At 55.6% G+C, this 25,480-nt stretch overlaps 2 protein-coding genes and 3 non-coding genes across 5 annotated transcripts; 1 reads left to right on the plus strand and 4 right to left on the minus strand.

The window, feature by feature from the left end:
• Window positions 1-1,304: 1,304 nt before the first annotated feature.
• Window positions 1,305-1,377, plus strand: TRNAK-CUU. Its single transcript has one exon. It is a non-coding gene; the product is annotated as a tRNA-Lys (tRNA).
• Window positions 1,378-5,906: 4,529 nt separating this feature from the next.
• Window positions 5,907-5,979, minus strand: TRNAR-CCU. The gene has a single exon. It is a non-coding gene; the product is annotated as a tRNA-Arg (tRNA).
• A 2,368-nt stretch (window positions 5,980-8,347) lies between these two features.
• Window positions 8,348-8,420, minus strand: TRNAR-CCG. Its single transcript has one exon. It is a non-coding gene; the product is annotated as a tRNA-Arg (tRNA).
• A 269-nt stretch (window positions 8,421-8,689) lies between these two features.
• On the minus strand, window positions 8,690-14,796 carry LOC101020562. Its single transcript, XM_021931683.2, has 11 exons — window positions 14,705-14,796; window positions 14,475-14,615; window positions 14,151-14,346; window positions 13,967-14,055; window positions 13,020-13,130; window positions 12,715-12,882; window positions 11,613-11,835; window positions 11,180-11,296; window positions 10,702-10,776; window positions 10,061-10,164; window positions 8,690-9,401 (listed from the first exon to the last, which is right to left on the minus strand). Exons 1-11 carry the CDS (start codon window positions 14,777-14,779, stop codon window positions 9,288-9,290), a joined length of 1,413 nt encoding a protein of 470 aa, XP_021787375.1. The 5' UTR covers window positions 14,780-14,796; the 3' UTR covers window positions 8,690-9,287.
• Window positions 14,797-15,977: 1,181 nt separating this feature from the next.
• Window positions 15,978-23,991, minus strand: ZNF213 (zinc finger protein 213). The gene is given in 7 exon segments (XM_003916429.5): window positions 15,978-18,141; window positions 19,760-19,883; window positions 20,055-20,128; window positions 20,332-20,455; window positions 21,185-21,698; window positions 23,483-23,841; window positions 23,843-23,991. Coding segments are annotated over 7 exon segments (1,983 nt in total). The 5' UTR covers window positions 23,972-23,991; the 3' UTR covers window positions 15,978-17,482.
• Between the last annotated feature and the right edge of the window lie 1,489 nt (window positions 23,992-25,480).

Below are 25,480 nucleotides of genomic sequence, written 5' to 3' on the forward strand. Positions count from 1 at the left end.
AGCGCAATAACAATTTTTTTGACGTCTGTCCTTGGTCTACACCCGCGGTTCCACTCTCCTCCTCCAAGCACCTCCCAGTCCCCGCCTTCACTCCATCCCCACCCTGCCCCTCCAGGGTCCCGGCTACACCCAACCTCAAGGCCGTCGGGGACGGTTGCGCAGGGGGAGGTTTCGGTTTCGATCCCAGGACGCTGGTAGAAGGTGCAGTGCCGCGGGGACCAGCCCCAGGAGGAGCTCCTGCACGACCCCCGCCCTCAGGCGCACAGAGGCGGACCCCGCACCCTGGGCCGCCTCACTCGAGGGCCACCCGGCTCCCAGCGGCTCCAGGCGGCCCCAGCATCGAGAGGAGGGCGGGTGACCAGGGGATGCAGCCCGCGGGGAGGTGGTCTGTCTGGCCCGCGTGAGGCAGGGGTCTCGCGTGCTGAGCCCCAGCCCAGAAATTTCAACCAATGTGAAACCGGAGTGCAGAACCCTGAGGAGGAGACCACGCCGCCTCCCAGCAGGCCAGCCCGGGCATCCTAGGAAGGGATCCCGTCTCCGGCACAGACCCCTGGCTTCTGTTCTCAGCCGAGCCCCTTCTTGGCCTGAGCTCTGCCCAGGCGACCCTCGCAGCCCTGGGACCTCCCATACAGGGACCGGAGCTGGGATCAGAGTTCATTTCTTCCCAAACGGGCGGCTCTACGAACGCTCCAAACTTTTCTTGCCTTTTCCACTGGCAAGGGACCCAGCATTCTACTGCGAGCCTGAGGGGGAGAAAGGGTCTCCCGGGCTTGTCCCTGTGGTGAGGCCACTCTGCCCTCCCTAAACAGGGGCGAGGGTTTGAAAATGAGGGGACCTCCGTGATTTGACCCCGGAACCACTCACAACCCTAAGAGAGTCACGCCAAGTTTCCCCCCGGCCATCTCCAGAGTCCGTCCCTTCAGCCCTTGTTCCCGACGTTCCCGCTCCCAGGAGCTGCAGGGGCCGCACACACCCACGAGGGACTGCAGACAGGGGACACACACCGCGAGAGACGGCAGACGGGGCACACGCCCACGAGGGTCGGCAGAGGGGACACAAGCCCACGAGGGTCGACAGACAGGATACACCCCCACGAGGGTCAGCCGACGGGACACACACCCACGAGGGACGGCAGACCACACGGGCCTGGCGGCGTCCTCGGTCCGCGTGGAGCTTAGGGCTCTACTGCTCGCTCAGGATGTAGCGTGTCTCGGATCCTGGACTCATCCCCAACAACTTTCTATAGAATAGGGACGTTCTGGAGAGCTCCAATGGCAGTGTGGGAAGCAGCTTTTCTTGTAACCGCCCGGCTAGCTCAGTCGGTAGAGCATGAGACTCTTAATCTCAGGGTCGTGGGTTCGAGCCCCACGTTGGGCGAGAGGTTTTGTTGGACCGATGAGTCTTGCAACTTGAAAAAATCAAGTAAGTGTGAAAGATCGGAAGCGACTCCGTATACCTGGGAAGTTCTGGAGAGCTCCAAAGGACGTGTGGGAAGCGGCTTTTCTTGTTACCTCCCTGAGCATGAGACACAATCTCTGGTCGTGGGTTCGAGCCCCACATTGGGTGGGAGGTTTTGTCGGACCGATTAAACTTGGAAGAAAGTCAAGTAAGTAAGAAAAGGTTGGAAGTGACTCCGTATACCTCCCAAATCGGGATTTGTTGGGCAAGCAAATACAAAACGCTCCACCAACCAACTGGCCTCAGGATATATAGGGATCCCTTTAGTTCTGGTTCATAAAAAATGGGCCGAGCGTCGTGGTCCATGCCTGTAATCCCCTCACTTTGACCCCAGGAGTTTGAGACCAGCCTAGGCAACATGGTGAGACCCCAGCCCTTAAAAAAAAATACAAATTTTCTCCAGGTTTGGTAGCGCGCCTATAGTCCCAGCTACACCAGAGACTGAGGCAGGAGAATCGCTTGAACCCGGGAGTTAGAGGTTACAGTAAACCGAGATCGCGCCTTTGCACTCCAGCCTGGACAACACAGTAAGACTCTGTCTCAAACCACCACACAAAAGAAGTCACAAGCAGTGGCTCACGCTTGTAATCCCAGAAAGCACTTTGGGAGGCCGGGCGTGGCGGACACCCCAGGCTCAAGTTCCAGAGCAGCCTGGCCGGGCAGGGTGAAACCCCGGCCTCTACTAAAAATAGGAAAAATTAACCAGGTGGTGATAAGCACTCGTAGTTCCAGCTACTAGGAGGCTGGAGGCAGAGAATGGCGTGAACCTGAAGGCGGAGGCTGCAATGAGCCGAGATCGCGGATACCGCAACGTGCCTGGAAGGTGGCGAGTGACTCCATCTCAAAAAAAGGAAAGCAAAAAAAAAAAAAGAAACAAGAAATTGTACCACGGCCGGGCGCTGTGGCTCGCTCTGTAATCCCAGCACTTTGGGAGGCCGAATGGGCTGATCAATGAGGTCAGGAGATCGAGACCATCCTGAGCGAATAATCAGAAAACCCCATCTCCCACAAAAAATACAAAAAATCAGCTGGCGGCATGTCCCAGCTACCGGGAGGCTGAGGCAGGAGAATGGCGTGCGGAACCCGGAGGCGGAGCCTGCAGTGAGCTGAGATCCGGCCACTGCACTCCAGCCCGGCGACAGAGCGAGACCCTGGCCTCAAAAAAAAAAAAAAAGAAAAAAAAGAAATTAAAATTACATATATATGACATTTACATACACGTTCCATATTCAGTACACAGAGCATTTGGGACCCTCTCTGCATAATATTTGCCTTAAGAGGAATTCCCCTTCTATTTCACCCTAGTGTAACCCTGGCAAAAATTCTCATAATTGCACACTACAGCACACCAGGGACTCTCACTTTCCATCAGGGAAGTGGTCCTCATTGCCAGCCAGCCAGCCAGTTACCAGGGGAGTCAAATTTAGAATCTCACCCTTATAATCTGGTTCTAGGCTAGGTACCATGGCTCAGGCCTGTAATCCCAGCATTTAGGGAGGTCAAGGCAGGAACACCACTTGAGCCCAGGAATTTGTGGGTGCAGTGACCCATGATTGTGCCACTGCAGCCTGGGCAACACAGTGAGACCCTGTCTCCAAAAACCAAAACAATTATTTATACCTATCTAATAACTGTCATATTAAATATTCTGTGAAAATAGCTAATGAGAGGTGTGGTGGCTCATGCCTATAAGAACAGCACTTTGGGAGGCCAAGGTGGGAGGACTGCTTGAGCCCAGGAGTTTGAGATCAGCCTGGGCAACATAGCAAGACCCCGTCTCTACAAAAAATGAGCAGCATGTGCCTGCAGTCCCAGCTACTCAGAAGGCTGATTGGGGAGGATCACTCGAACCTGGGAGGTCGAGGCTGCAGTTAGCTGTGATCACACCACTGCAGTCCAGCCTGGGTGACTGAGAGAGACCCCGTCTCAAAACAAAAACAAAAACAAAACAAACAAACAAGAAAACATAGCTGATGGTTTTCTGACTGCTACCTGGACAATTTTGGCTTGAATGCAATGTTGAGGTCCTTACCAATGGACATGAGATGCTGTAATTCACAGTATACAAGGGCATCATGATCAGGCAACGTGTGACCTGGTTGATTATGAGGAGTTACAGACTGAAGCAAGTGCCCTGGGGGACCAGTGGCTGCTGTGCTTGACTGTTGCAGCACAGGCGACCACATGGACTTTCATTAGTTCATGGCATGGAAAGAAGTCTTCTGAAGGAACTGGTTAGCTTACAGAAAGAAAATGACAAGATCAGGTGTCTAAACTTCTACACTAAGTCATATTCAGAGACCCAGGGACAATTTATGGCAACTATACAATAACCTTAAAGCCACAAGGCTGATATTGCTAAAAATCAAACATGTCATTTAACTAGGCGTGTTGCAGAATGGCAATGTAAATTGAATTCACAGCCTTAGGAAATCTTTGGTGTGAAAAATAACAGTACTGATTAGGAAGAAGTGGTGACATCAGATTGGACTCAAAATTGAGAATCTTGAACGACAAAGGCTGACCTTGGAGAAAACAGCATACATGACAAAACAAAACAGATACAAAACAAGTTTTGTTACTTTAAGCCATCATAAGGAGGATGGGATATGATTTTGTATCTGGTGAATTTATCCATCTGGGTGCACATTCCAAAGAGCCTATAGTTAATATATTATCTCATGCAGCTGACTGTGGCCCTACCAGGTTTCTTGGTTGGTTGGCTGAAAATTGACCTCAGTGATGGCCTATGTTTAATGAGATTGGGCTGGTAGAACGTCTGGGGCAAACTGTAGAGAAAGAAACCTAAAGACACCAAGCAATATTGGAGTGCATCTATCATGCATGATGCGCACACCACTGAGAAGACCAGAGGAGACTCCCTTTCTTTCTTTTTTCTTTTTCTTTCTTCCTTTTTTTTTTTTTTTTTTTTTTTTTTTTTTGAGCCGGAGTCTCACTCTGTCGCCCAGACTAGAGTGCAGTGGCATGATCTCGGCTCACTGCAACCTCTGCCTCCCAGGTTCAAGTGATTCTTCTGCCTCAGCCTCCCAAGTAGCTGGGACTACAGGCAAGCGCCACCACACCCCGCTAATTTTTATATTTTTAGTAGAGATGAGTTTTCACCATATTGGCCAGGCTGCTCTCGAATTCCTGACCTCGTGATCCGCCCGCCTTGGCCTCACAAAGTGCTGGGATTACAGGCGTGAGCTACCGCACCAGGCCAGGACACTCCCTTTCACAAGGCCTCCCGAAAAACTCCATCACGGAAGCCTCAGCTTCCTTAAGGAGCTCTGTGGTGGCCATTCTCTGCAGGTGGCCTATGATGGTGGAAGGTAATGCCATTGAGGTGAGGAAGGTAACGCCATTGAGGTGGGGATGATGGGGTCCAGGATGTGTGGGGAAGTGGGAGAAGCCAGGCCAGAGCTGGAAAAACAGAAGAGTCCCAATTATGGGATTTATTTATTTATTTGAGACGGAGTCTCACTCTGTCACCCAGGCTGGAGTACAATGGCGCGATCTCCGCTCACTGCAACCTCCACCTCCCGGGTTCAAGTGATTCTCCTGCCTCAGTCTCCTGAGGAGCTGGGATTACAGGCGCGTGCCACCACGCCCGGCTAATTTTTCTATTTTTAGTAGAGACAGGGTTTCACCATGTCGGTCAGGCTGGTTAGTGATGGTGATCCGCCGGCCTCAGCCTCCCAAAGTGCTGGGATTACAGGCGTGAACCACTGCGCCCGGCCCAATTACGGGTTTTAAAGGCAAAAGCCAACCATGTTTTTATACATATTTATGACAAAATTCTAGCACTGGTCCCCATCGGGGCAGCTTCTGATTTTACTTTACACCATGTCCTGTAGTTTGGGAATTTTTTACCTTGAAGATGGCGTCATATATTGCATAGATTTAAAAAAAGAATACCATGGACTATTTCAAACATGTATTAAAAGAGAGGAAATAGTGCAATGTCCCCTCATGTCCCCCATTATCTACTCATGGATAAGTAGTTTCATCTATACCTCCATCCAGTTTATAATTTTTTTTGAAAGGGAGATTACAGGCTGGGATTACAAGCGTGAGCCACCGCGCCTGGCCTCAGTTTTATGATTTTTAAAACAAAGCAGTTGTCCTGTAATTTAATCTGTGAATCATTGTGTGTTTATTAAAAAATAAGGATTTCAAAAATATATGTAACCATTATAGAATTAACAAACCTGGAAAAAGAAACAATCACTCCTTTCTACCAAGTTAAATGGATGGAACTTAAAATCCTGCAAAACGTCCAACTTCTTTTTCCTGTAACCTGAAATTGCTCGTTTTATTTGAAAACAGGTACGGGTTTCTGATTTACAGCCTGTCTAGGAACCCTCCCGGAACTCCGGAACTCCTCCGGAGTGTAACGAAATTCCAGTTCTTTTCCCCGTTGAAGAACCTAAAATTCATCCCCTTCTTACCCCGGGTGGGACTCGAACCCACAATCCCTGGCTTAGGAGGCCAATGCCTTATCCATTAGGCCACCGGGGCCGACGACAACAATATGGCGCTTGTCTTAGACCAGTCTCTCAGTCACTCCGCGATGGTTCCCCCACAGCCTGCCTGTCCTATCCTACCTAGCCTTTCTCCCGCCCCTCCACGGGAATCCAAGCTCTGGTTCCAGATCTCGTCCGCTCCTGAGCATCCTCGGTGCCCCAAAGAGACCGCGCACGTGCAGAGAGACCTGAAGGACACAGAACAGCCAGATTTTTGGCTCGGCTCTTTGGTCTAGGGGTATGATCTTCGCTTAGGGTGCGAGAGGTGCTGGGATCAACTCCCTCACGAGCCCTAGTCTCCATTCAGCAGAGAAGCCAAGTCTAGAGGTAATTAGTAGTGAAAGATGCATTTGAGATGGATGGAGTGTATGGGAAAGGGCACGTGATGCCTGCTCAGCAACCCGCTCCTCATCCCGAGCCCGCCGCTTGCGGAAGTGTCGGTCTCCGTCCGCCTCCCCTGCATTGTCCATTACACCAACGGTGCCGCCCAGTGGTCGGAAGCCTCTTAATGATGACCCTCCAAAGTTTGCCCTCTACATCCCCAGCTGGCTCGGTGTTAATCTCAGGATCGCAACGTTGGGTGTTTACTTTCCTGCCCCAACATGTGTGTTATTTTCCTTTTCAAAAAATCTATATTTTAATGAAGTTCTTTTCCCTTAATACCTAGTAAACGCTTCAGTCCAGGAGTTCGAGACCAGCCTGGGCAATATAGTGAACGCCCCGTCTCCACCAAAAACAAATACCTTTGTAAACCACTGAAAACTCAAAATAAGTTAAAGGAGAAAGCGACACCCTGCACGACCCCAGGTCACTAGCGTCTGCCGACCGGAGGACATGCCTGCAGCTGCGACTCTCCGCAGCCTTCACCCGGTGGAAGGATACCCCAACGCGGCGCTGCTCGGCACTCGGACTAAACTTGGGTTCCCCTGGTAAACATTTTTTTTTTTTTTTTTTTTGAGACGGAGTCTCGCTCTGTCACCCAGGCTGGACTGCAGTGGCCGGATCTCAGCTCACTGCAAGCTCCGCCTCCCGGGTTCACGCCATTCTCCGGCCTCAGCCTCCCGAGTAGCTGGGACTACAGGCGCCCGCCATCTCGCCCGGCTAGTTTTTTGTATTTCTTAATAGAGACGGGGTTTCACCGTGTTAGCCAGGATGGTCTTGATCTCCTGACCTCGTGATCCGCCCGTCTCGGCCTCCCAAAGTGCTGGGATTACAGGCTTGAGCCACCGCGCCCGGCCCAACATTTTTTTTTTTCTGGGTGAAATATTAACTCAATCCTGGCGATACTCTTTGAAATTGAAATGTTTATTTTATTTATTTTCTATTTTGAGACGGAGTCTCGCCCTGTCACCCAGGCTACAGTGCAGTGGCGAGATCTTGGCTCTCTGCAACCTCCGGCCTCCCGGGTTCAAGCGATTCTCCTGACTCAGCCTCCTGAGTAGCTGGGACTGCAGGAGCGCGCCACCACGTCCCACTAATTTTTATATTTTTAGTAGAGACGGAGTTTTATCTTTTGAGTCAGGCTGGTCTCGAACTCCTGACCTCATGATCTGCGCGTCGGTCTCCCAAAAAGCGGGGATTAGAGGCGTTGAGCCACCGCGCCCGGTTCATCACCGGTATTTATGATTGTTTTCTTTTTTACTTTGCTACCCCGTGATCAGTTGATAGAGGATACAAAGTTTTTCATTACAATAATCAATTAAACTACGCATGTCGCTGGGCGCGGTGGCTCACGCCTGTAATCCCAGCACTTTGGGAGACCGAGGCGGGCGGATCACCTGAGGAGTTCGAGACCAGCCTGGCCAACATGGAGAAACCCCCCCCCTCCCCACTAAAAATACAAAAATTAGCCGGGCGTGATGGCGCATGCCTGTGATCCCAGCTATTCGGAAGGCTGAGGCAGGAGAATCGCTTGAACCCGGAAGGCGAAGGTTTCAGTGAGCGGAGATCACGCCATTGCACTCCAGCCTGGGCAACGAGAGCGAAACTCCGTCTCCAAAACAAAACAAAACAGAAAACTACACATGTCCTTTGACCCCATGGGGCAACTCCTCACCGCAAGCAATCCCAGCCCCGCGTCTGTCACGGTTTCCATCACTTGAGCTTTAGTTTGTGAAGTCAATCCAGCTCCCAGGACTCGCGTTCTCTGGCTTCAAGCTCCGCAGTCCCCCAGGGCCCTGCCGGAGCTCTCTGGGTCGCCCTCTCTGCTATTCTGGCCCTAGGTCCTTAGTTGCGCGACTGCAGGAGCAGGGCGAGGTCCGAGTGTTCCTTGGGCGGTCCGGGGCGACTGACTGGCTCACTCAGTTCGAGGGTACTTGTCGCCCACGGTGCAGTGACAGGAGAAGAAAAGATTAACCTCGCAACGACCACGAAGGGACTCGAACCCTCAATCTTCTGATCCGGAATCAGACGCCTTATCCATTAGGCCACGCGGCCCTGCGGCTACAACTGGCGCAGCTTTTCTCATAAAGCTTTCTAGAGCCTATGCTGTGGCTTTAATACGCATGCTTAGAGCGAGGGGGAGGCTCGTCCTTCCGGGCCTCGCGGTGGGCTAGTCTGCGAGCTCGGCCACCGCGCCCAACCGCTGAGGCTGCTGAGCGGAAACTGCCGCCGTGGGCCCAGAGCTGTGAGTTCGAGCCCTGGCGAGCCCGCCCGACCCCACCCTCCCCGCAGCAGGCCCCTCCGAGACGCCGTTTGGGAGCTCTTTCCTCCATGTGCCTCCCGCCGCTTTGGGTCAGGGGCTGCAAGCTGCTTCCGCAGCCCCTGTGCTTGCTCCATCACCGGTGAACCTGCAAAGGTGTGTTTCAAAGGCTTTTGGCCCCAGACTTTATTCTGGCCGCCTGGAAAGCGGAGGCCGTGTCTCCTGCGTTTCTATGGCCCAGCGCGGGGTGGAGGTGGGGCGCGCATGCACAGGGACATGGCTGGGAGAGGGATATGCGTCCTCTTCCTGGTACCCCTCTTCCCCCTGGATGCTCCCATAACCGAACTGCCAACCCAGCCCAGCCCAGTCCAGCCCATGTTGGGTTCCCGAGTCCCGGAACCTGGGCACAGGCCCCAGCTCAGTTCCCATGGACACTATTGCGTCCATATGCAGTGCCAGGTGCTTTACACACATTATCTCACTTATTTCACACGTCTTTGAGAACAGGCACTGTTCGCAGCAGATATTTATTGCATGGCCACCCCCACGCTGCCACGCTTCGCTCTTGGATGTGGAAACCGGGGGTTGGGGGGTGGATGGAGGCAAGAATGGCGCTGGAGTCCTGCCACCGCCTCAGCAGCCCCCGGGTGGCCGCGGCGCCCTCAGGGCTGGAGGCAGAGCCGGCGCCGGAGCGAGCTGCGGATCTCCAGGCAGGCCTTGCGGAGTTCATCGCAGTCGGGGCCCAGCACGTCCTGCTCACACACCCGCCTGTTGACCTGAGGACCACACCCAGCCTGTGCCTGGGGCTACAGCCCTCCGGAGCTCACCCTGCCCCAAGGGAGAGCTCCTGGCCTGGTGCATTGCAAGGCCTAAAATTTCAAGGGCTGCCGGGAGGGACATCTCTGAGGCTCACAGAGCTCCAGAGGACTAACGGTGAATTCCTCTGCTCTGGCCGGACATGTCCCCACCCATCAGGACAGGCTCCCACCCCGTAGGTCCCCTCTCAGCAGACCAGCTGCACCCCACCTGGTCCTCAGCCTAATGGACTTCAGCCCCCTGACAGGCCTTGGAAATACTCAAACCAACCAACCACATCTTCCTGTGAGAACCAGGGGGCATCTCACTCTCTTGTCACTACAAAGCCAGCTTCCCCCTGGCCCTGCAGGTTCACCCTGCTCTGAGCACAAGCCCAGGTGGCCCCGCATGGCGTGCAGCGTCCTCCTCCCCACCCAACTGCAGTACATGTGACTAAGAACTGCTATGGATGGCATCTGTGCAGCGTCGGGCATCCTGTGTTTGGTTATCTTGTAGTATTGAGGGCAGAGGATCCCTCCTTTGCCAATGGAGTTCAAAGGAGGTGATCAGAATAGAAGGGCTGGGGAGAAGGGCAAATCCAGCTCCTTGCCCCTTGTCACCCCGGAACCCCCCAACACACCTCAGTCAGCAGCTCCAGAAGGTCTCTCCCGGGGTTGGCTCTGAGGACCTCCACCAGTGTCTGGATAAAATCTGAGCCCTTGTCATCACGATAGGCCACATAGCCTAGGTCAGGGGACCAGGGCCAGAGCATCAGACCAGGGCCCCAACCCTCTGCCTTCCAATTCCAGGGGTCCTACTGTTGGTGGAAGGTGGGGTACAAGCAGGCAGGACCCAGGAATCAGGCAAGAGAACAGGGCAGGGAGCAGGGACTTCTTGCATCTGGAACAAGTTGTTGCTAGATATTTGCAGAGGTGAGCCTATGGAGAGATTCACTACTGAGCACACATTTACTGTGCACCTACTATGTGCCAGACACTGACCAGTGCCTCCGGGCAGGCAGATCTCCCCGGCTTCGTGGAACTCACAGCCTAGAGGAAACCTGCACACACAGTGGTTGGCACAGCGGCACCTCACAGCACTCACCATCACTGCTGTTACTACACATCATAACCCGTGTAGGGAACATGGCTGGACCACAGCTGGGCTGGCATCTCTGTGCCCCAACCCTAAGCCCTAGCTGCCCCGAAGGCTACTCTAGATCGTAGGCCAGGAAGTTGGGCCCTGTGTAACCACGGGCTTCCCGATGACCCATCTCCTTACCCTCCGCAGCTGAGTAGACCGTCAGGATGTCTGCTTGGTCAGACCTCCCTGGAGGGGCGCCCCTGCAGGAGCTGCCTGCAAGAGGAATCAATTCCAGTGATCAACATTGTGGAACTCCATCAGCTCCAGGAGCTCCCAATCTGTGGCTTAAGGGCAGCCCAGGGAGGTGGAAAGAGCGCAGGGCAGGAAAGACAAACGGAAGTTCAAAGCTCGGCCCAGCCACTTACCAGCTGTGACCTCAGAAAAGCTATTTGAGCTTGCCGACTCCAGCATTCTTTTCAGGCTCCAACAGGGGAAGAAGTTCCCATTTCCCAAAGGCCCTTGCCGTTAAGGAAGATTTTTTTCTTCCCATTGTCTTGGCAAACAGAGGATGCAGGTGGCAGCCATACCCCAGCTTAGAGCCCTGGAGATGCTCTCTGGACAGTCCCCACCACCAGCCCTGCCCAAACCCAGGCCCTGGAAGGAAGGCAGAACCCACCTTGGGCCTCAGCGTAGATCTGCAGGACATCTGCATGGGAGGGAACAGATGGAGGTGCCCGCAGCCAGCTCCAGTACCAGGGGAGAGCTGTGGGCCCCACACCAGCATCCCTATTTCCTGAAGAGGGTGGGGAGAGGCAGATAGTCTCACTCCGGGGATACCTGGGGGTGCTCAGGGGTCTTGTGTGAACGTGAGGTCAAGGTGAGAACCCAGCTCCAGAGCTCCAGGGCAGGCTTGCCAGACTGGAGACATTCAGAGCTCTGAATGACAAGTGTTGAGAGTTAAGGGTTCAAGGTCGTGGACTTGACCTCTAGGAGAGGACAGGAGAGGGGACAGGGAAGGGCGGGTACCCAGGCTTACTGGAGGAGGTAGACAGTGAGTCCTGGGGACTAAGGCTGGCCGAGAAGTGAGGGCAGGAGACCGGGCCACTCACCCCCACGGCAGGCCTGCAGCAGGAAGACCTTGGGGCGGCCCCACAGCACCCGGCAGCGGCTCAGCTCCTGCATCAGTGCCTCGGGCTGTACTTCTTGTCCGTCAGCCCCCAGCAGCTGACCCCGTGGTCCCCCATGGGCCATCAGGGCCACAAGGACACAGCTCACAGGGCCCCTGCAGGTGTCCAGTTGCTTCTGGAACTGGGCCAGCTCCTCCTGGAAAGCCTGGGTGGGAACAATGTTGAGGCCTGGGCCAAAGCCACCACCTCCCCAGCCCCTGGCTGCCCTCTACCAGGCTGAGAAGGTTTCCCAGATCCTACCCACCTGGCCTCCCACCACCTGCCACTCACAGACCCAGGGAGGAAGCCCTCTTTTTTTTTTTTTTTTGAGATGGAGTCTTGCTCTGTCACCCAGGCTGGAGTGCAGTGGCGCGATCTCGGCTCACTGCTATATCCGCTTCCCAGGTTCACCCGATTCTCCTGCCTCAGCCTCCTGAGTAGCTGGGACTACAGGCGTGCAGCACCACGCCCTACTAATTTTGTCTTTATAGTAGAGACAAGGTTTCACCATGGTGGTCAGGCTGGTCTCAAACTCCTAACCTCAAGTGATCCACCCACCTCGGCCTCCCAAAGTGTTGGGATTACAGGCATGAGCCACTGCGCCCAACCAGAAGCCCTTTTCTAACTCCCTCCTGCAAGGCCTTGGCATGACCTCTTTAGAGGTGACATAGAGACCCAGCTTCCTGGAGCCAGTTCTCCTCCTGCCCTGGTGGGGAAGCTGCACCAAGAAGTTGAGAGGTGTGAGGAGAGCGGAGTGGGCTGCTGGGAGCCAAGAGGGAAACCAAGACTTGCAGCTAAAGCTTTAAGCTGGGGAAGTGGGGGGGAGGGCAGAGAACCAGCCAATGAGGGAGGCCTTGGAGACCCTGGAGACCAGGCTTCTAGAGGCAGGGAAGTGACAGGCCCGACGCAGGCAGTAGGAGGACAGAGGCTAGACGTGTGGTGCACTTCCTGCCAGTGATGGAGAGAGGCCCAGGAGAGAGGCCCCAGGTTCCTAGGGAGGAGTCTTCCTTCAGAACACCAGCGTAAGTTCTCGGTTTCCCCTCACCTGGGCTGTAGGGTCCGTTCTCACGGTGGTCTCAAAGCCCAGGGCCCGGCATAGGCCCCCCAGCGCCTCCACGTCATGCTGGGCCCCAGGCCGGCCTTGGATCACAGCCAGGAGGAGGGCAGCCCTGGTCTTGGACAGGTCATACTGTGTGTTGGGACCGGGGGCCAGCTGCAGAGAGGGTTAAGACGCATCTAAAGTGGCCTGAGAGGACTCCAGCTCCTGGCCTCCCTGGCCTGGGTCTCCCTAAGCTTCTTCCCACTGGAAACTGTGGCCATGTGATTGGACCCCTGCCCTGTTCCCCTCACCTCAGGCCTCCAGGGCTCCACACCTCCCAGGCACAGTGCCCCCCGCAAGGAGCTCCGAAGGACAGGGCAGCAGGTGCCCCCTGTGGACTCTTCAGTCACCTTGCGGAAGAGCTGAGGATGGGGCCGAGAAAAGACTCAGCCAGGCTTGTGGCTTCTATAGTCTCTTCAGGGTCACCTGCTAGAATGCAGAGAGGAGGAGGCCGGCAAAGGACAGACAGGCAGGATGGCCTCAAGCGAGACCCAGGCTCCAGTTCAGGCTCAAGGTTCTGGACTTAGCTGGGCGTGGATGGTCTCGAATGGACAGTGGCCACACCATTGACCCCTGCCCCGGGATCAGTGCGCGTAGAGGTGGGGATGTTCCCTAGAGTAGGGCAGGGCCTGCTGGGAAGGCTCACGGGGTGGGCACTACCCTGCTGGGCGATCTGTGGAGGACAGCTGGGGCCCCCTCACCTCCAGGGCTGCCCAGGGGCCACCCAACTGCATAGTGAGACCTTCAGCCCTGGAGACCAGACTTGAATCATTCCCAGTCCCAGCCTCCAGGGTCCTGTGATCTAACAGGGCGGATAATCACTGCCTGGTGTGGAAAGGGGCAGTCTGAAGTGCATGCATGGATGCAAGGAAGGACATCGCTGGCAGCCTGTAGAGGACTGTGCAGGGCTCCTGGGACAACAGGAGGGCATAGCAGGCAGAGGGAACCACTTGGGCCAAGGCATGGAGTTGGGAGGAGTCTGGAGTGTCGGGGCATCCTGAGTGGGTTGTCGGGGGTCCCGAGTTGGGGGTGGGGGGCTGATACCACTTCTGTAGACAATAAAGGTTTGTAGAATGAATTGGAGGGAGGATACACGTGAATTAATCTAACTGTAACTGACTCAGGGGGACACAGCAGAACCAGCAGAGACAGCAGAAGCAGCCCCACTTCCCTGGGCCTCCCCCTCCGGTGTCCCCACCTCCGTCAGCAGCTGCACCAGGCACCAGTGAGGAGAGCGGCCACAGAGCTCTCTCAGGCCAGCAAGGAAGGCTCCGGACTCCAGGGCAGCTGAGTGGAGAAGCAGCGCGTTGGCCTGGAGTGAGGCCCGAGGCTCTGCTCCTGGGTCCCTGCCCAGCCCCTGGATCCTGAGCCAGCTCACTCACACCCAGGGCCACTCGAGAGCAGCAGGAAGACTTTGGGGCAGCCCCGCAGGGCCCCGCAGCCACTCAGCTCCCGGACCAACTGCTGTGGCTGCTTCAGCTGCCCTTTGGGGGCCACCAAGGCCACTAAGGCACACCCCACAGGGTGCCTGTGGGCATCCAGCAGCTCCCGGAACCAAGCCAGCTTCTCGAGGAAGCCCTAGGGGCAAAAGTGAGACCGGCTTGAGTCCGGGGAGGTTTGGGGTCGGGAGGAGAATCTGGGTCAGGGGACAGTGGGGAAGGGCTCGGTGCTGGGCCTGAGGGTGGAGGTAAGAGGCAGAGGCTCACCTGGACCGGGACCTGCCTCCTCTCCCAGCTCTCAAAGCCCAGGGCCTGGAACACATCCTCCAGGGCAGTGACTGCAGCGGCCACCACCCCAGGGCTGATGAGCATCAGGGCTGCCTTTGGACCCCGGACGTCGTACTTCCCCTAGGGAGGTAAGGCCAGAGCTAGGCTGGGCTGGGCTGGGGCTCAGCTGGGAGGCAGGAGCAGCTGGGCCAGGTGGTGCCGCCTGCTACCTTTCTCCCCAGGCTGTCTCGAGTGTCTGCCATCTGCGTGGCCACCCGCAGGGTCCCAGCCACCAGAAAGGCCATAGGGCCAGGCGGGGCTTCCTCCAAGCACCAAGCACGAAGCTCGCCTCCTGGCCCTGGGCTTTCAGTGCCCTGGGTCCTAACCCTTGCCCTCTCTCCTAATGACTGCTATCAGCTCTGCTTATGAGCTGAGCTGGACTCTGCCCCTTCCCTGGAACCCTGGGTCCTGGCCTCACTCTCCCAACTCAGGCTCCATTCTCTGGCTTCTGCCGGTGACTTCTTTGCTGGCACTGATGTGCCCGTACCTGAGCCAGAAACCTGTGCTCAATCCTATTCTTAGCTCCTGGCCTACGTGCTTATCTGATCTCGTTACACCCGAGTGTCTCCCTTTGGAGCCAGCCACCGCCACCAAGAAGTCCTTGTACCGTCCTGGCCGCCCACCACACGCATGCACACAACACCAGGCCCCCAGAGGTAAAAATCACCAACTGGAATCAGTCCTGTCCACAGCGAGACCTCTCTTGCTTCTTACGGCAAACCATGGCAGGCACTGCAGGATGATGTGTGCATGGGAGGTTGGCTGAGAAAGGCCTGGGGGCAGAGAGGGCTGCCACATGCACACCTGTTACCAAGGGACCAGAGCATCTACTGGCCCCCGCCTCCCCTCAGCCAGGGGCCCTGAGGCCACCAGCAGGTGAAAGAGATGGAACCAGCACGGGTGGAAGGAGGGGTCGTGCCTGGGTGATCACTAGTTCTGACCACACACCCACCAGCTCGTGGTGGGCCCCGGCCTGGGGCTCCTGGTAGGGAGAAGTTGGATGTCAGGGGCTGGTGGGAAGGGCAGGCCCACTGTCAGCCCCTTCTCTAAGGGACTCAGTCTGGGGCAGCCTTGAGTTCCGGATCCCCAGCGCGCAGCAAGAGGGTCCCACCACTGACCAAGCGGCGTCTCTGGGCCCTTCTTCCTTTCACAGTTGTGAGAGAGGAGTGGCCTGGTGAAGACCCTGAGTCCTGCTCAGCTCCCTGTTCTGCTAGGGCACAGATGGTGCCCCCAGAGCAGGGCAGGCACTGGCTGACACATGGGGACAAGAGTCCCAAGGGACACAGCTGCCCATTGGGGCCCAGCCAAACTGGACGCCAAGGATGTGGCTCCCCTTGGTGACGGTGCAGCAGAATGTGCCACCAGGACACAAGGCCAGGGCAAAGGGTTTATATTCCAGGTTTCCCCACATTCCAGACACCGAAAGAACAGAACACTCTGGAGGGAAGTTTTCACATTTATTAATACTCTTCTGTTGCCCTTTGGAGGCCCGCAGGGCTGAGTCCTTGCAGGGCCTCTGGTCTGTCCCTGTTCATGGAAGGCAGTGCTCAGGAGGCAGCAGCAAAGTGCCCATGAAGTGGGGCGCCAGTGCCGGTGGAGCTGGAGGTTAGTGACGATGGAACCCGGCACCAGTGCCGATGGAGCAGGGCGTTACTGCCGATGGAGTTGGACGTAGTGACGATGGAGCGAGGTGTTAGTGCCAATAGAGCTGGACCTTAGTGACAATGGAGTGGGGCGCCAGTGCCGATGGAGCAGGGCATTAGTGCTGATGGAGTGGGGCACCGAGTGGGGCATTAGTGCTGATGGAGTGGGGCGCCGAGTGGGGCGCCAGTGCCAATGGAGCGGGGGATGGAGTGGGTGCCAGTGCCAATGGAGCGGGCACCAGTGTCGATGGAGCAGGGCGCCAGTGCCGATGGAGCGGGGCGCCAGTGTCGATGGAGCGGGGCGCCAGTGCCGATGGAGCGGGGTGCCAGTGTCGATGGAGCAGGGCACCAGTGCCGATGGAGCGGGGGATGGAGTGGGCGCCAGTGCCAATGGAGCGGGCACCAGTGTCGATGGAGCGGGGTGCCAGTGCCGATAGAGTGGGCACCAGTGTCGATGGAGCGGGGCGTTAATGCCGATGGAGCGGGGTACCAGTGCCAATGGAGTGGGATGCTAGTGCTGATAGAATGCTAGTGCTAAGTATGGTGCAGCCGCACCTCTGGAGGAGCAGTTGGCAGCCAGGCACCCTGTTCTTGGTCTCCAGGGTTGGCCTCCTGTCGCTGGAGCCACCATTATCCTCACCAGACTGGTGAGCAAGTGGCTCTCAGAGCCTCATGTTAGGGCAAGTAGACCGAGGGCAAAGGCAGGCCGAGTCCGTGTGGCCAGGACAGGGCAGAGTGGTCATGGCCTGGAAACGGGAGTGGGTGGGGGCCAGAAAGCCCCTGCGCCCTAAGACCCGTGGTCCCACAGGTGTGAGCTGACTGTCCCTCCCAAAGCCCAGCAACCCCCTGGGGGCCAAGGCCAGTCCTCCATGCCCACTGAAAGGCACAGGTTGGCAGGGCAGAGGCCTGACTCATGGACCCACCCCAGAGGGTGGGGGCCAAAGAGCCACACAGTCAAATGAGGCTCGGGGGCTTCTGGGAAGGGACCTAGACCTGAGTCCTCGCCACCCTGCTGCCCCTGTCAGGAATGTGTTGGGGCTCCAGAAACTAGAGGGGAAGAGAAACGCCAGGCGCAGAAGGGGGAAAGACGACAAGATCAGGGGACGGGAGGGGGGCTTCCGTTCCCTTTGAGTGCTGGGCAAGTCATCAGAGCCGAGCAGGGCAGGCGAGCTCCGAGTGTGGGGTACCCTGGGGTCCCTCGGACAGCCCAGGAGGTGGCCACAAATAGAAGGAGAGTCCCAGTGGTGAATGAAGTAGGATGTGCCGTGGCTGGGCCTCCCCCAAGTTTCCGGCCAAGCTGGCTGCTCACCCCACGGGCTGGGCCATCTTGGCGTGCAGGCTCTGATGCGCGATGAGGTGCGCGCGCTGCTTGAAGCTCTTGTCGCACTCTCCGCAGCCAAAGGGCCGCTCACCGGTGTGCACACGCCGATGGTCCAGCAGGTAGGAGCGCAGCGAGAAGCTCTTGCCGCAGTCGCTGCACCCGAAAGGCTTCTCGCCCGTGTGGATGCGCTGGTGGTCAGCCAGGTAGGCGCTGCGGCTGAAGCTCTTGCCGCACTCGGAACAGGAGAAGGGCTTCTCGCCCGTGTGCACGCCTTGGTGGCGCACCAGGTCCGAGGAGCTGCGGAAGCTCTTGTCGCACTCGGGGCACTTGTGCGGCTTCTCGCCCGTGTGCGTGCGCTGGTGCCGCGCCAGGTCCGAGCCCCAGCGGAAGCGCTTTCCACACTGCCCGCAGCTGTGTGGCTTCTCGGCTGCCAGGTCCCGGAACTGGCGCCGGCGAGTGGGTGGCCGCCCCCGTCGCGCACCCACCACTGGACCCAGGGCCGCCCTCGGCCGGTTCTCACTCTCCCAGGCCTCAGCCTCCTCCGGGCTCCAGGACACAGTCACGTCGCTGCCTGTCTGGCCCGGCAGCACCGGCACCACCTCCTCCAGCCGGGACTTCTCATTTTGGCCTTTGAGCCCCAAACCTGCAAGGGGAAGGAGGCGACCTCTTCAGTCCCACTCGGTTCTGGGGCCAGAGCTGAGGTGAGGAAGAAACAAGGCTAGGGAAAGCTTCCTGGCCTCCAGGTTCAGAAAGCCCTGCGCTCACACTGCCGAATCCTCAGTTTCCTTATCTATAAAATGGGGGTGATTGGCCGGGCGCAGTGGCTCAAGCCTGTAATCCCAACATTTTGGGAGGCTGAGGCAGGCGGATAACCTGAGGTTAGAAGTCCCAGACCAGCCTGGCCAATATGGCCAAACCCCGTCCCTACTAAAAATACAAAAATTAGCAGGATGTGGTAGCGCGCCTCTGTAATCCCAGCTACTCAGGAGGCTGAGGCAGAAGAATCACTTGAACCCAGAAAGCGGAGGTTGCAGTGAGCCGGGATCATGCCATTGCACTCCAAGAGCAAGACTTTGTCTTAAAAATAAACAAACAAAACAAAAACAAAAACCCAAATAAAACAGGGATGATGAAAAAATGCGGCAGAGCAGCAGTCTGAGCAAGCCTCTGATCCTGCCTGCATAGGCCAGCCCCCTAAGCCATCTGTGCCCTGCAGGCCACACTGGGATCCAATGTCCCACTCTGAACCCCAGATATCAAGCTCCACAGCAGAAAAGATTTACAGTAATTTTGAAAATTTTCAAGGGCTAGGCGTGGTGGCTCACGCCTGTAATCCCAGCACTTTGGGAGGCCGAGGTGGGCGGATCACGAAATCAGGAGTTCGAGACCAGCCTGACCAACGTGGTGAAAACTCGTCTCTATTAAAAATACAAAAAAATCAGCCGGGCATGGTGGCTCATGCCTGTAATCCCAGCTACTCAGGAGGCTGAGGCAGGAGAATCGCTTGAACCCGGGAGGTGGAAGTTTCAGTGAGCTGAGATCACACCACTACATTCCAGCCTGGCAACAGAGGAAGACTCCATCTCAAAAAATAAAAAAGAAAAGAAAGAAAAAATTTTTCCCAACTGTCACAGTCGGAAACTGAGAAACCAAACTGGTCTGGCTAGTGTGGCTCCCTTCACCATGCAGGCTCTAGTTCTCCAAATTCAACACATGACAGATCTGGGCAGAGGTCGCAGCCCATCCTGCTGGGAGTGTGGACTCAACAAGATGATCCCTGACAGTGCTGAGAAGGGGCCTGGCGTGGAGAGAGAACTGGTAAGGGCAGTTCTGACAAGCAGGGGCCCTGGCTGGTGAGCAGCTGGGGTTCCCCGTCAGCACCCCTGCTCCTGGCAGCCCAAGGTGGCCTCACAGCCATGCCTGATCCAACTCCCGGCTGTGTCCCTTCAGCATCCACTGACCTGAGTCTCAGGTCCCTTATGTGTAAAATGGGGACAATCCTTCTATGCACTAGGCAGTGAGACTCAAAGGAGAAGCTGCCCTTACGAGCACTCAGGGCTGGGCAGCGCTGGCGCCGTCCCATGCTGCATGTGGAAAGGCACAAAAACTGATCGTCAGCCAAGAAAGGAGTTACTCAGGCTCTTGGCAAGACTTAGGGATAGGCTGCTTTGGAACCAGCTAAGGATGGGGTGGGAAAGAAGACTGAAGTTCCAACAGGATGGGGGGCGGCCAGCCTGGAGCCAAAGGCCCTGGGTGCTTACCCAGGGTGGTGTTCCGGGAGTTCTCCCGCTTTATGTCCCAGAAGAGATCCCGCTGAGCAGGGTCCAGGGTGCCCCATTCTTCCCGGGAGAAATAGAATGGAATGTCTCCCAATGCCACAGGTCCCTGGAATGGGGCGAGAAGACCTGGCTCAGGGCTCCCTTGCTCAGGCCTCCCAGCAGCACTGGCGGGGACAGGATGGGTCAGATGAAAGAGGCCTGATGGGACAGTAAGTCCCATTTTACAAACTCAACAGAGCCAAGTACCTTAAAGAAGACAAAGGGACTGGTGACTCACATGGACCCCAGAGACAAAGCAGGTGTCCGTCGTCTCTCTGGTACGCCCCTCTTTAAGAAGAGCAGGAGGCTGGGCTGAAGGAGAAGAATGGAGCCTTAGAAAGGCCAGCCCAGGCCTGACACCGATGCCTATGGCCTCCCCAACCTGTGCGCATTCACACATGCCCTAGACTTCACAGAGGGAGCTGTCCTGCCTATGACACTTAGGGCAATGCCGGTGACACAGCTAAGTCCCTGCCCAGCCACTCTACTGCCCACAAGGACAGAGGCTTACTCACCGCTATGGCTGTGCTGCTCTTGGGGAACAGATGGCCGCCTCCGTGCCCCCACCATCGGGGGAGGCCCCTTGGCCTGAGATCCCTGGCCTGCAGCCTCGGGTTCCGCCTCCTCCGAGGGCACATCCTGTGCAGGAACCACAATATGCTCATCAGCCCGAGACCAGACCGGGGGAGTCAGAGTTTATTCCCTGGGAAGGAGACACAGGACATGACCCTCAGGATGCTGGGGTGTGGGAAGGAGACCAATATGGTGCCCCAGGAAAGTCTGGAGGAGAATGTGATACCAGGCAACGCTGTGTGCCCGAGGACGCTCCCTGATCATTCATGAGGCAAGAACCAGCCCTGAAAGGCCAGAATCACAGCCACTTAGCAAGTGGGGAGCTGGGGACCCTCCTGCCAAAGGCAGAACCCCATCCCCTAGCCACTCATCAGAACCTCCCCAGATGCATCCAATGTGAAGGATCCAACATCCCACAAGGTAATTGGGGCCCAGGACAGCTCCACCTTCTAGCCCCACTCTGGAGCTGGCTCTCTGCACACCCTAGTGTCCTCAGAGCCAGGCCTAGAGCAAAATGCAAATAAACATCAGCAGAGCCTGCATGGAGCTAAAACTTCCTTTCTGGAACATTCACACTTCAGCCCTATTGTTGCCTTCCACAGCCGCAAAAAATAAATCACATTTACTTTGGACTGCATCTTTCAGAAAGGCACCCATGGCATGCTGTGCTTGTGTGCCTGCTCCTGGGGGCTCTGTGTCTCCCCTACCCTGTGAGCCTCTGGGAGACTTATCTCTGCAGGGTACCTACTCGCCAGGTACCATCCAGGTGATTCTGGATATTGAAGGGCCCCTCACCTGCGGCCAGGCTTTCAATGGCTGCTTCTGTAGGTCCTCCACCAAGGCGACAGCCTCCTCGCCACTTCCTGGGTGCTGCTCGCGCACCCAGCCCTGGATCTCCCCTGGCAGCACCGTCAGGAACTGCTCCAGCACCAGCAGCTCCAGGATCTGCTCCTTGGTGCGCAACTCGGGCCGCAGCCAGCGGCAGCAGAGCTCCCAGAGCTGGCTGAAGGCCTCATGAGGCCCATGCACATCCCCATAGCAGAACTGCCGGAAGCGCTGGCGGCAGGCTTCAGAATCCCTGCTGTCCTCATGCTGGGCAGATTCCTGTTCCCAGGAGGAATCTTCCACTTTGACAATCAGAAGCCCTTCTCCCTCCCCAGGGGTCTGGTCCTGGGGCTCCAAGGGGGCTGCCATTCCCCTGGCCTGAGGCTCAGGGTTGGTCGGCCTCAACCTGGGCCCCAGAACCTGTACTTTTAGTCTCCCAGAGGGATCCCCTGTGGTTGCTGGGCCGGCATCTGGATGTGTACTCCTGGGGAAAGAGCAAAATGGCAGGACTGAGGAGGAAGGATGTGGAATACAGGAGCAAACCTCAGGCTGAAGAGCCATCCAGTCCCATCCTTTCATGGCCCTGAAGCCTTTTCTAGGCTTTACTGTAATGCCTTGCTCACGTGACGATCTCTATTAACACAGGCCCACAAGCTCTCATCCCAAAGCCAGAAATACAAAACCCGGGTATTTCATAACTCTTTGAAAGCAAAACCCAATATCAATCATTTGGCAGCACCACCTGACCTGATATAAGCATATTTATAATCTCAATTTATTCCACTAAATGTAAATATTCAAAATTATGGCAGAAATATTAATAACATATATCTTCAGTTTATAAAAATTCATTGAGCTATACCCACTGATGTGTTTTTCTGTATGGACATTATACATCAACTAAAAATCTTTTTTTTTTTTTTTTTTTTTGAGAGAGTCTCACTCTGTTGCCCAGGCTGGAGTGCAGTGGTGCAATCTTGGTTCACTGCAACCTCTGCCTCCTGGGTTCAAGCGATTCTCCTGCCTCAGCCTCCCAAGTAGCTGAGACTACAGGCACCAGCTACCACGCCCAGCTAATTTTTGTATTTTTAGTAGAGACGAGGTTTCACCATGTTGGCCAGGATGGTCTCGAACTCCTGACCTTGTGATCCACCCGCCTTGGCCTCCCAAAGTGCTGGGATTACAGGCGTGAGCCACTGCGCCCTGCCTAATTAAAAAATTTAACTGATGTGTTTCATTATTTAGTGTTGCCCCAGATCCCTCTGGAGATGTGCTTGATATATTGTATGTGCACTATATTAGTTTTCTCAAATTTGAAAACCTCTGAATTCCAAAACACATCTGGCCCTGAGGTGTCACAGAAGGCCTCATAGACACCATCCAAAGCCATTTATCCACAGGTACATATAAATGTATGACACCTTTATACTTTACATCGTTACTCTTTACTGAAAAGTGTATTATGCAATTTTCAGTAATCGATTTTTTATTTCAACAATACAAATACAAACTGGCCGGGCTTGGTGGTTTATGCCTGTAATCCCAGCATTTTGGGAGACAGAGATAGGATGATTGCTTGAGGCCAGGGGTTCAAGACCACTTTGGGAAGACAATGTGAGACGCCATCTGTACCAAAAAACAAAAAAAGCCGGGTGGGGCTCCTGTAGTCCCAGCTACTGGGGAGGCTGAAGAGGGAAGATCTCTTGAGTCCAGGAGTTTGAGGTTGCAATGAGCTATGATCGCACCACCGTACTCCAGCCTGGGCAACAGACTGAGGCCGTCTCAAAAAAAAAAAAAAAAAAAAAAAGTAAAAAGAAAAAAAAAAGAAAAAAATACAAACCATCGTAATAAAAAAGGGGGGAAGACTCAAACAATACAGAAGTCCGTAAAACTCTCCCTTCCTCAATGCAATTGTACCCCCCCGACTTAACAGTCTGACAAGTGACGTCCCAGACCTTTTCTCCGTGCTTTTACTAAAAAAGCCATCCATGGGGGGAGAAAAGAAAAGAAAAAGAAGGTGCTTCATGTGTTTTTACATAAATGAGACCTTACTGCACAGACAGCGGCACTATGAGCTTCCGCGGTACGGATACGCTCCAGTTTCTTAATCAATACTCAAGTGATGCATTCGGGTTGTTTCCAATTATTTAGTCCACCCTAGGCGCTTTATTTATTCTGCTCCTCACAAGACCCCTGAAAGGTGCGTGCACCATTCTCATCCTCTGGTGACTTCGAAGAAGACTTTCCTCGAAGAGGGCCAGGACTCACCAGGGTCGCTCAGCAGGACACGGCAGGCGGGAAGGCGAGCCAGCCAGAGCCCCGTGCTGTCCCCCGCAGCCTCGCCCGCGGGGCGAGCGGCGATCGTGCAGGGGCGTCTGCCCGCGGACCAAGAGGGCAGAGCGGCGCGGGGTACCCAGCACTTCCAAGTAGTGCGCCCGCCCTCCGGCCTCTGCCTCGGGGCGCTGATCCCGGCCACCCGGAGCCCGGTGCTTGATGTCGGAGCCAGGCGGCCAGAGCCCCAGTCCCCGCCCCCGAAACACACAACGCCCACGGCGGCCCAGGAGACACCACTTCCGCCGCCAGTTCTCGGCGCCGGAAGTGGTCGCAGGGCTCGCTGGGAAACTACGCGGCGCAAGCATTCCCTAGCTCCCAGAAAGCCGTTCGTTCACTGAGTCCGCCTTCTCCCTGACTGATGGCCAATGAACAGGAAGAATTCTCAGGCTCCCTATTAGAAGACGGAAACGCCATATGCGTCATACACCTGCATCCGGGAGGAAAGGCAACGCTTTGCGTCTAGATTTGCTTTGTTTTCTTTCGTCGCCGCTTTTCTTTCACATTTCCTTGCGCCTCTGGCCCTTGAGCGACAAAAAGGGGAAGCCAAGGCTGGCCCGAGGAAAGGAGAGGGCATATGGCCTAGCCACGAGTGGAGCGCCTGCGCCGTTGGAAGGGATGCGCTGGAGCGGCGTTTTCCTTCCGCCACGGTCTTTCTATGCCAGCTCGTAGGTGAGGGCCGAAAGACCGTGGGCGGTGGATCTTGGGCCGGGGAGACTTGCTTCCAGCCTCTTGGGTCCCGCTCCTCTCAATTCCCTGGAGAGGCGTGTAGCTTCCTGGGAAATGCCGTCCGGTAAGGGGCGCGGAGCCTCCTGCGGCGATCCTCTGTCTTCGAGTCGCCTTAGCAGGACGCGGCAAGCGGGACACTGACCTGGCTGCAGTCCCGCGCTCTCCCACCAGCTGCTTCGTCCACCAGGAGCTGCGGGGCGTCAGGGATCCAACGGCCCTGAGGGATCTAGAGCAGGGGGGCTCGGGGTTCTCCTTTCCATACCCTCGGATCCTCTCCCACTCTTTCCACGCCTCGACCCGGAAATGATCTCAGGCTCCAGATATCTTTCATAAATGGAAAGAGCTTTCCTGGTTTGTTTTGTCTTAATTTTATAGGTGTTGCATGCTTGGAAGAGAAAATTAAGAAAATTAATTGGCAAATCATAAAGATAGCTTTCTCATGATAGCCACAAGGCTTGCTCCCTCACTCTGCTCATACGTCACCCCCTCAAGGAAGCCTCCCGCAGCTCTGTAAACAGCCTCAGCTCTGCCTTGCTTTTCTCCCTAATGTTTATCACTACCTGACATATACTTGTGTAATATTTGTTTCCCACGACTCAACGGTAAGTGTTCATGAGGGCAGACACTTTTTAATGCCCTACCACGAGCACCTAGAATTGTGCCTGGCACATGGCAGGTGCCTAGTAAATATTTGTTTAATGAATGAAGGTAAAAAACATTTCTAATACGACCATCCAGGAATAAGCACTGTTCATATTTTAGTCTGTTCTTACAGTTTTACTGTTCAGTTATATGTCTGTCAATGTGTATATATATATTTATATAAATATATATATATACACATATATATATATTTTTTTTTTTTTTGAGACGGAGTCTCGCTCTGTCACCCAGGCTGGACTGCAGTGGCCCGATCTTGGCTCACTGCAACCTCTGCCTTCCGGGTTCAAGCGGTTCTCCTGCCTCAGCCTCCCGAATAGCTAGGATTACAGGCATGTGTCACCATGCCCGGCTAATTTTGTATTTTTAGTAGAGATGGGGTTTCTCCATGTTGGTCAGGCTGGGCTCGAACTCCCGACTTAAGATGATCTGCCTGCCTCGGCCTCCCAAAGTACTGAGATTACAGGCATGAGCCAGTATGCCCGGCAGAATTTTCATCTTTTAAGTCCGCCACCCTTGGACACTTACATTGTTTCCATCTTTCTG

The sequence above is a fragment of the Papio anubis genome, chromosome 18 (assembly GCF_008728515.1).
Source record: "Papio anubis isolate 15944 chromosome 18, Panubis1.0, whole genome shotgun sequence".
Taxonomy (NCBI): domain Eukaryota; kingdom Metazoa; phylum Chordata; class Mammalia; order Primates; family Cercopithecidae; genus Papio; species Papio anubis.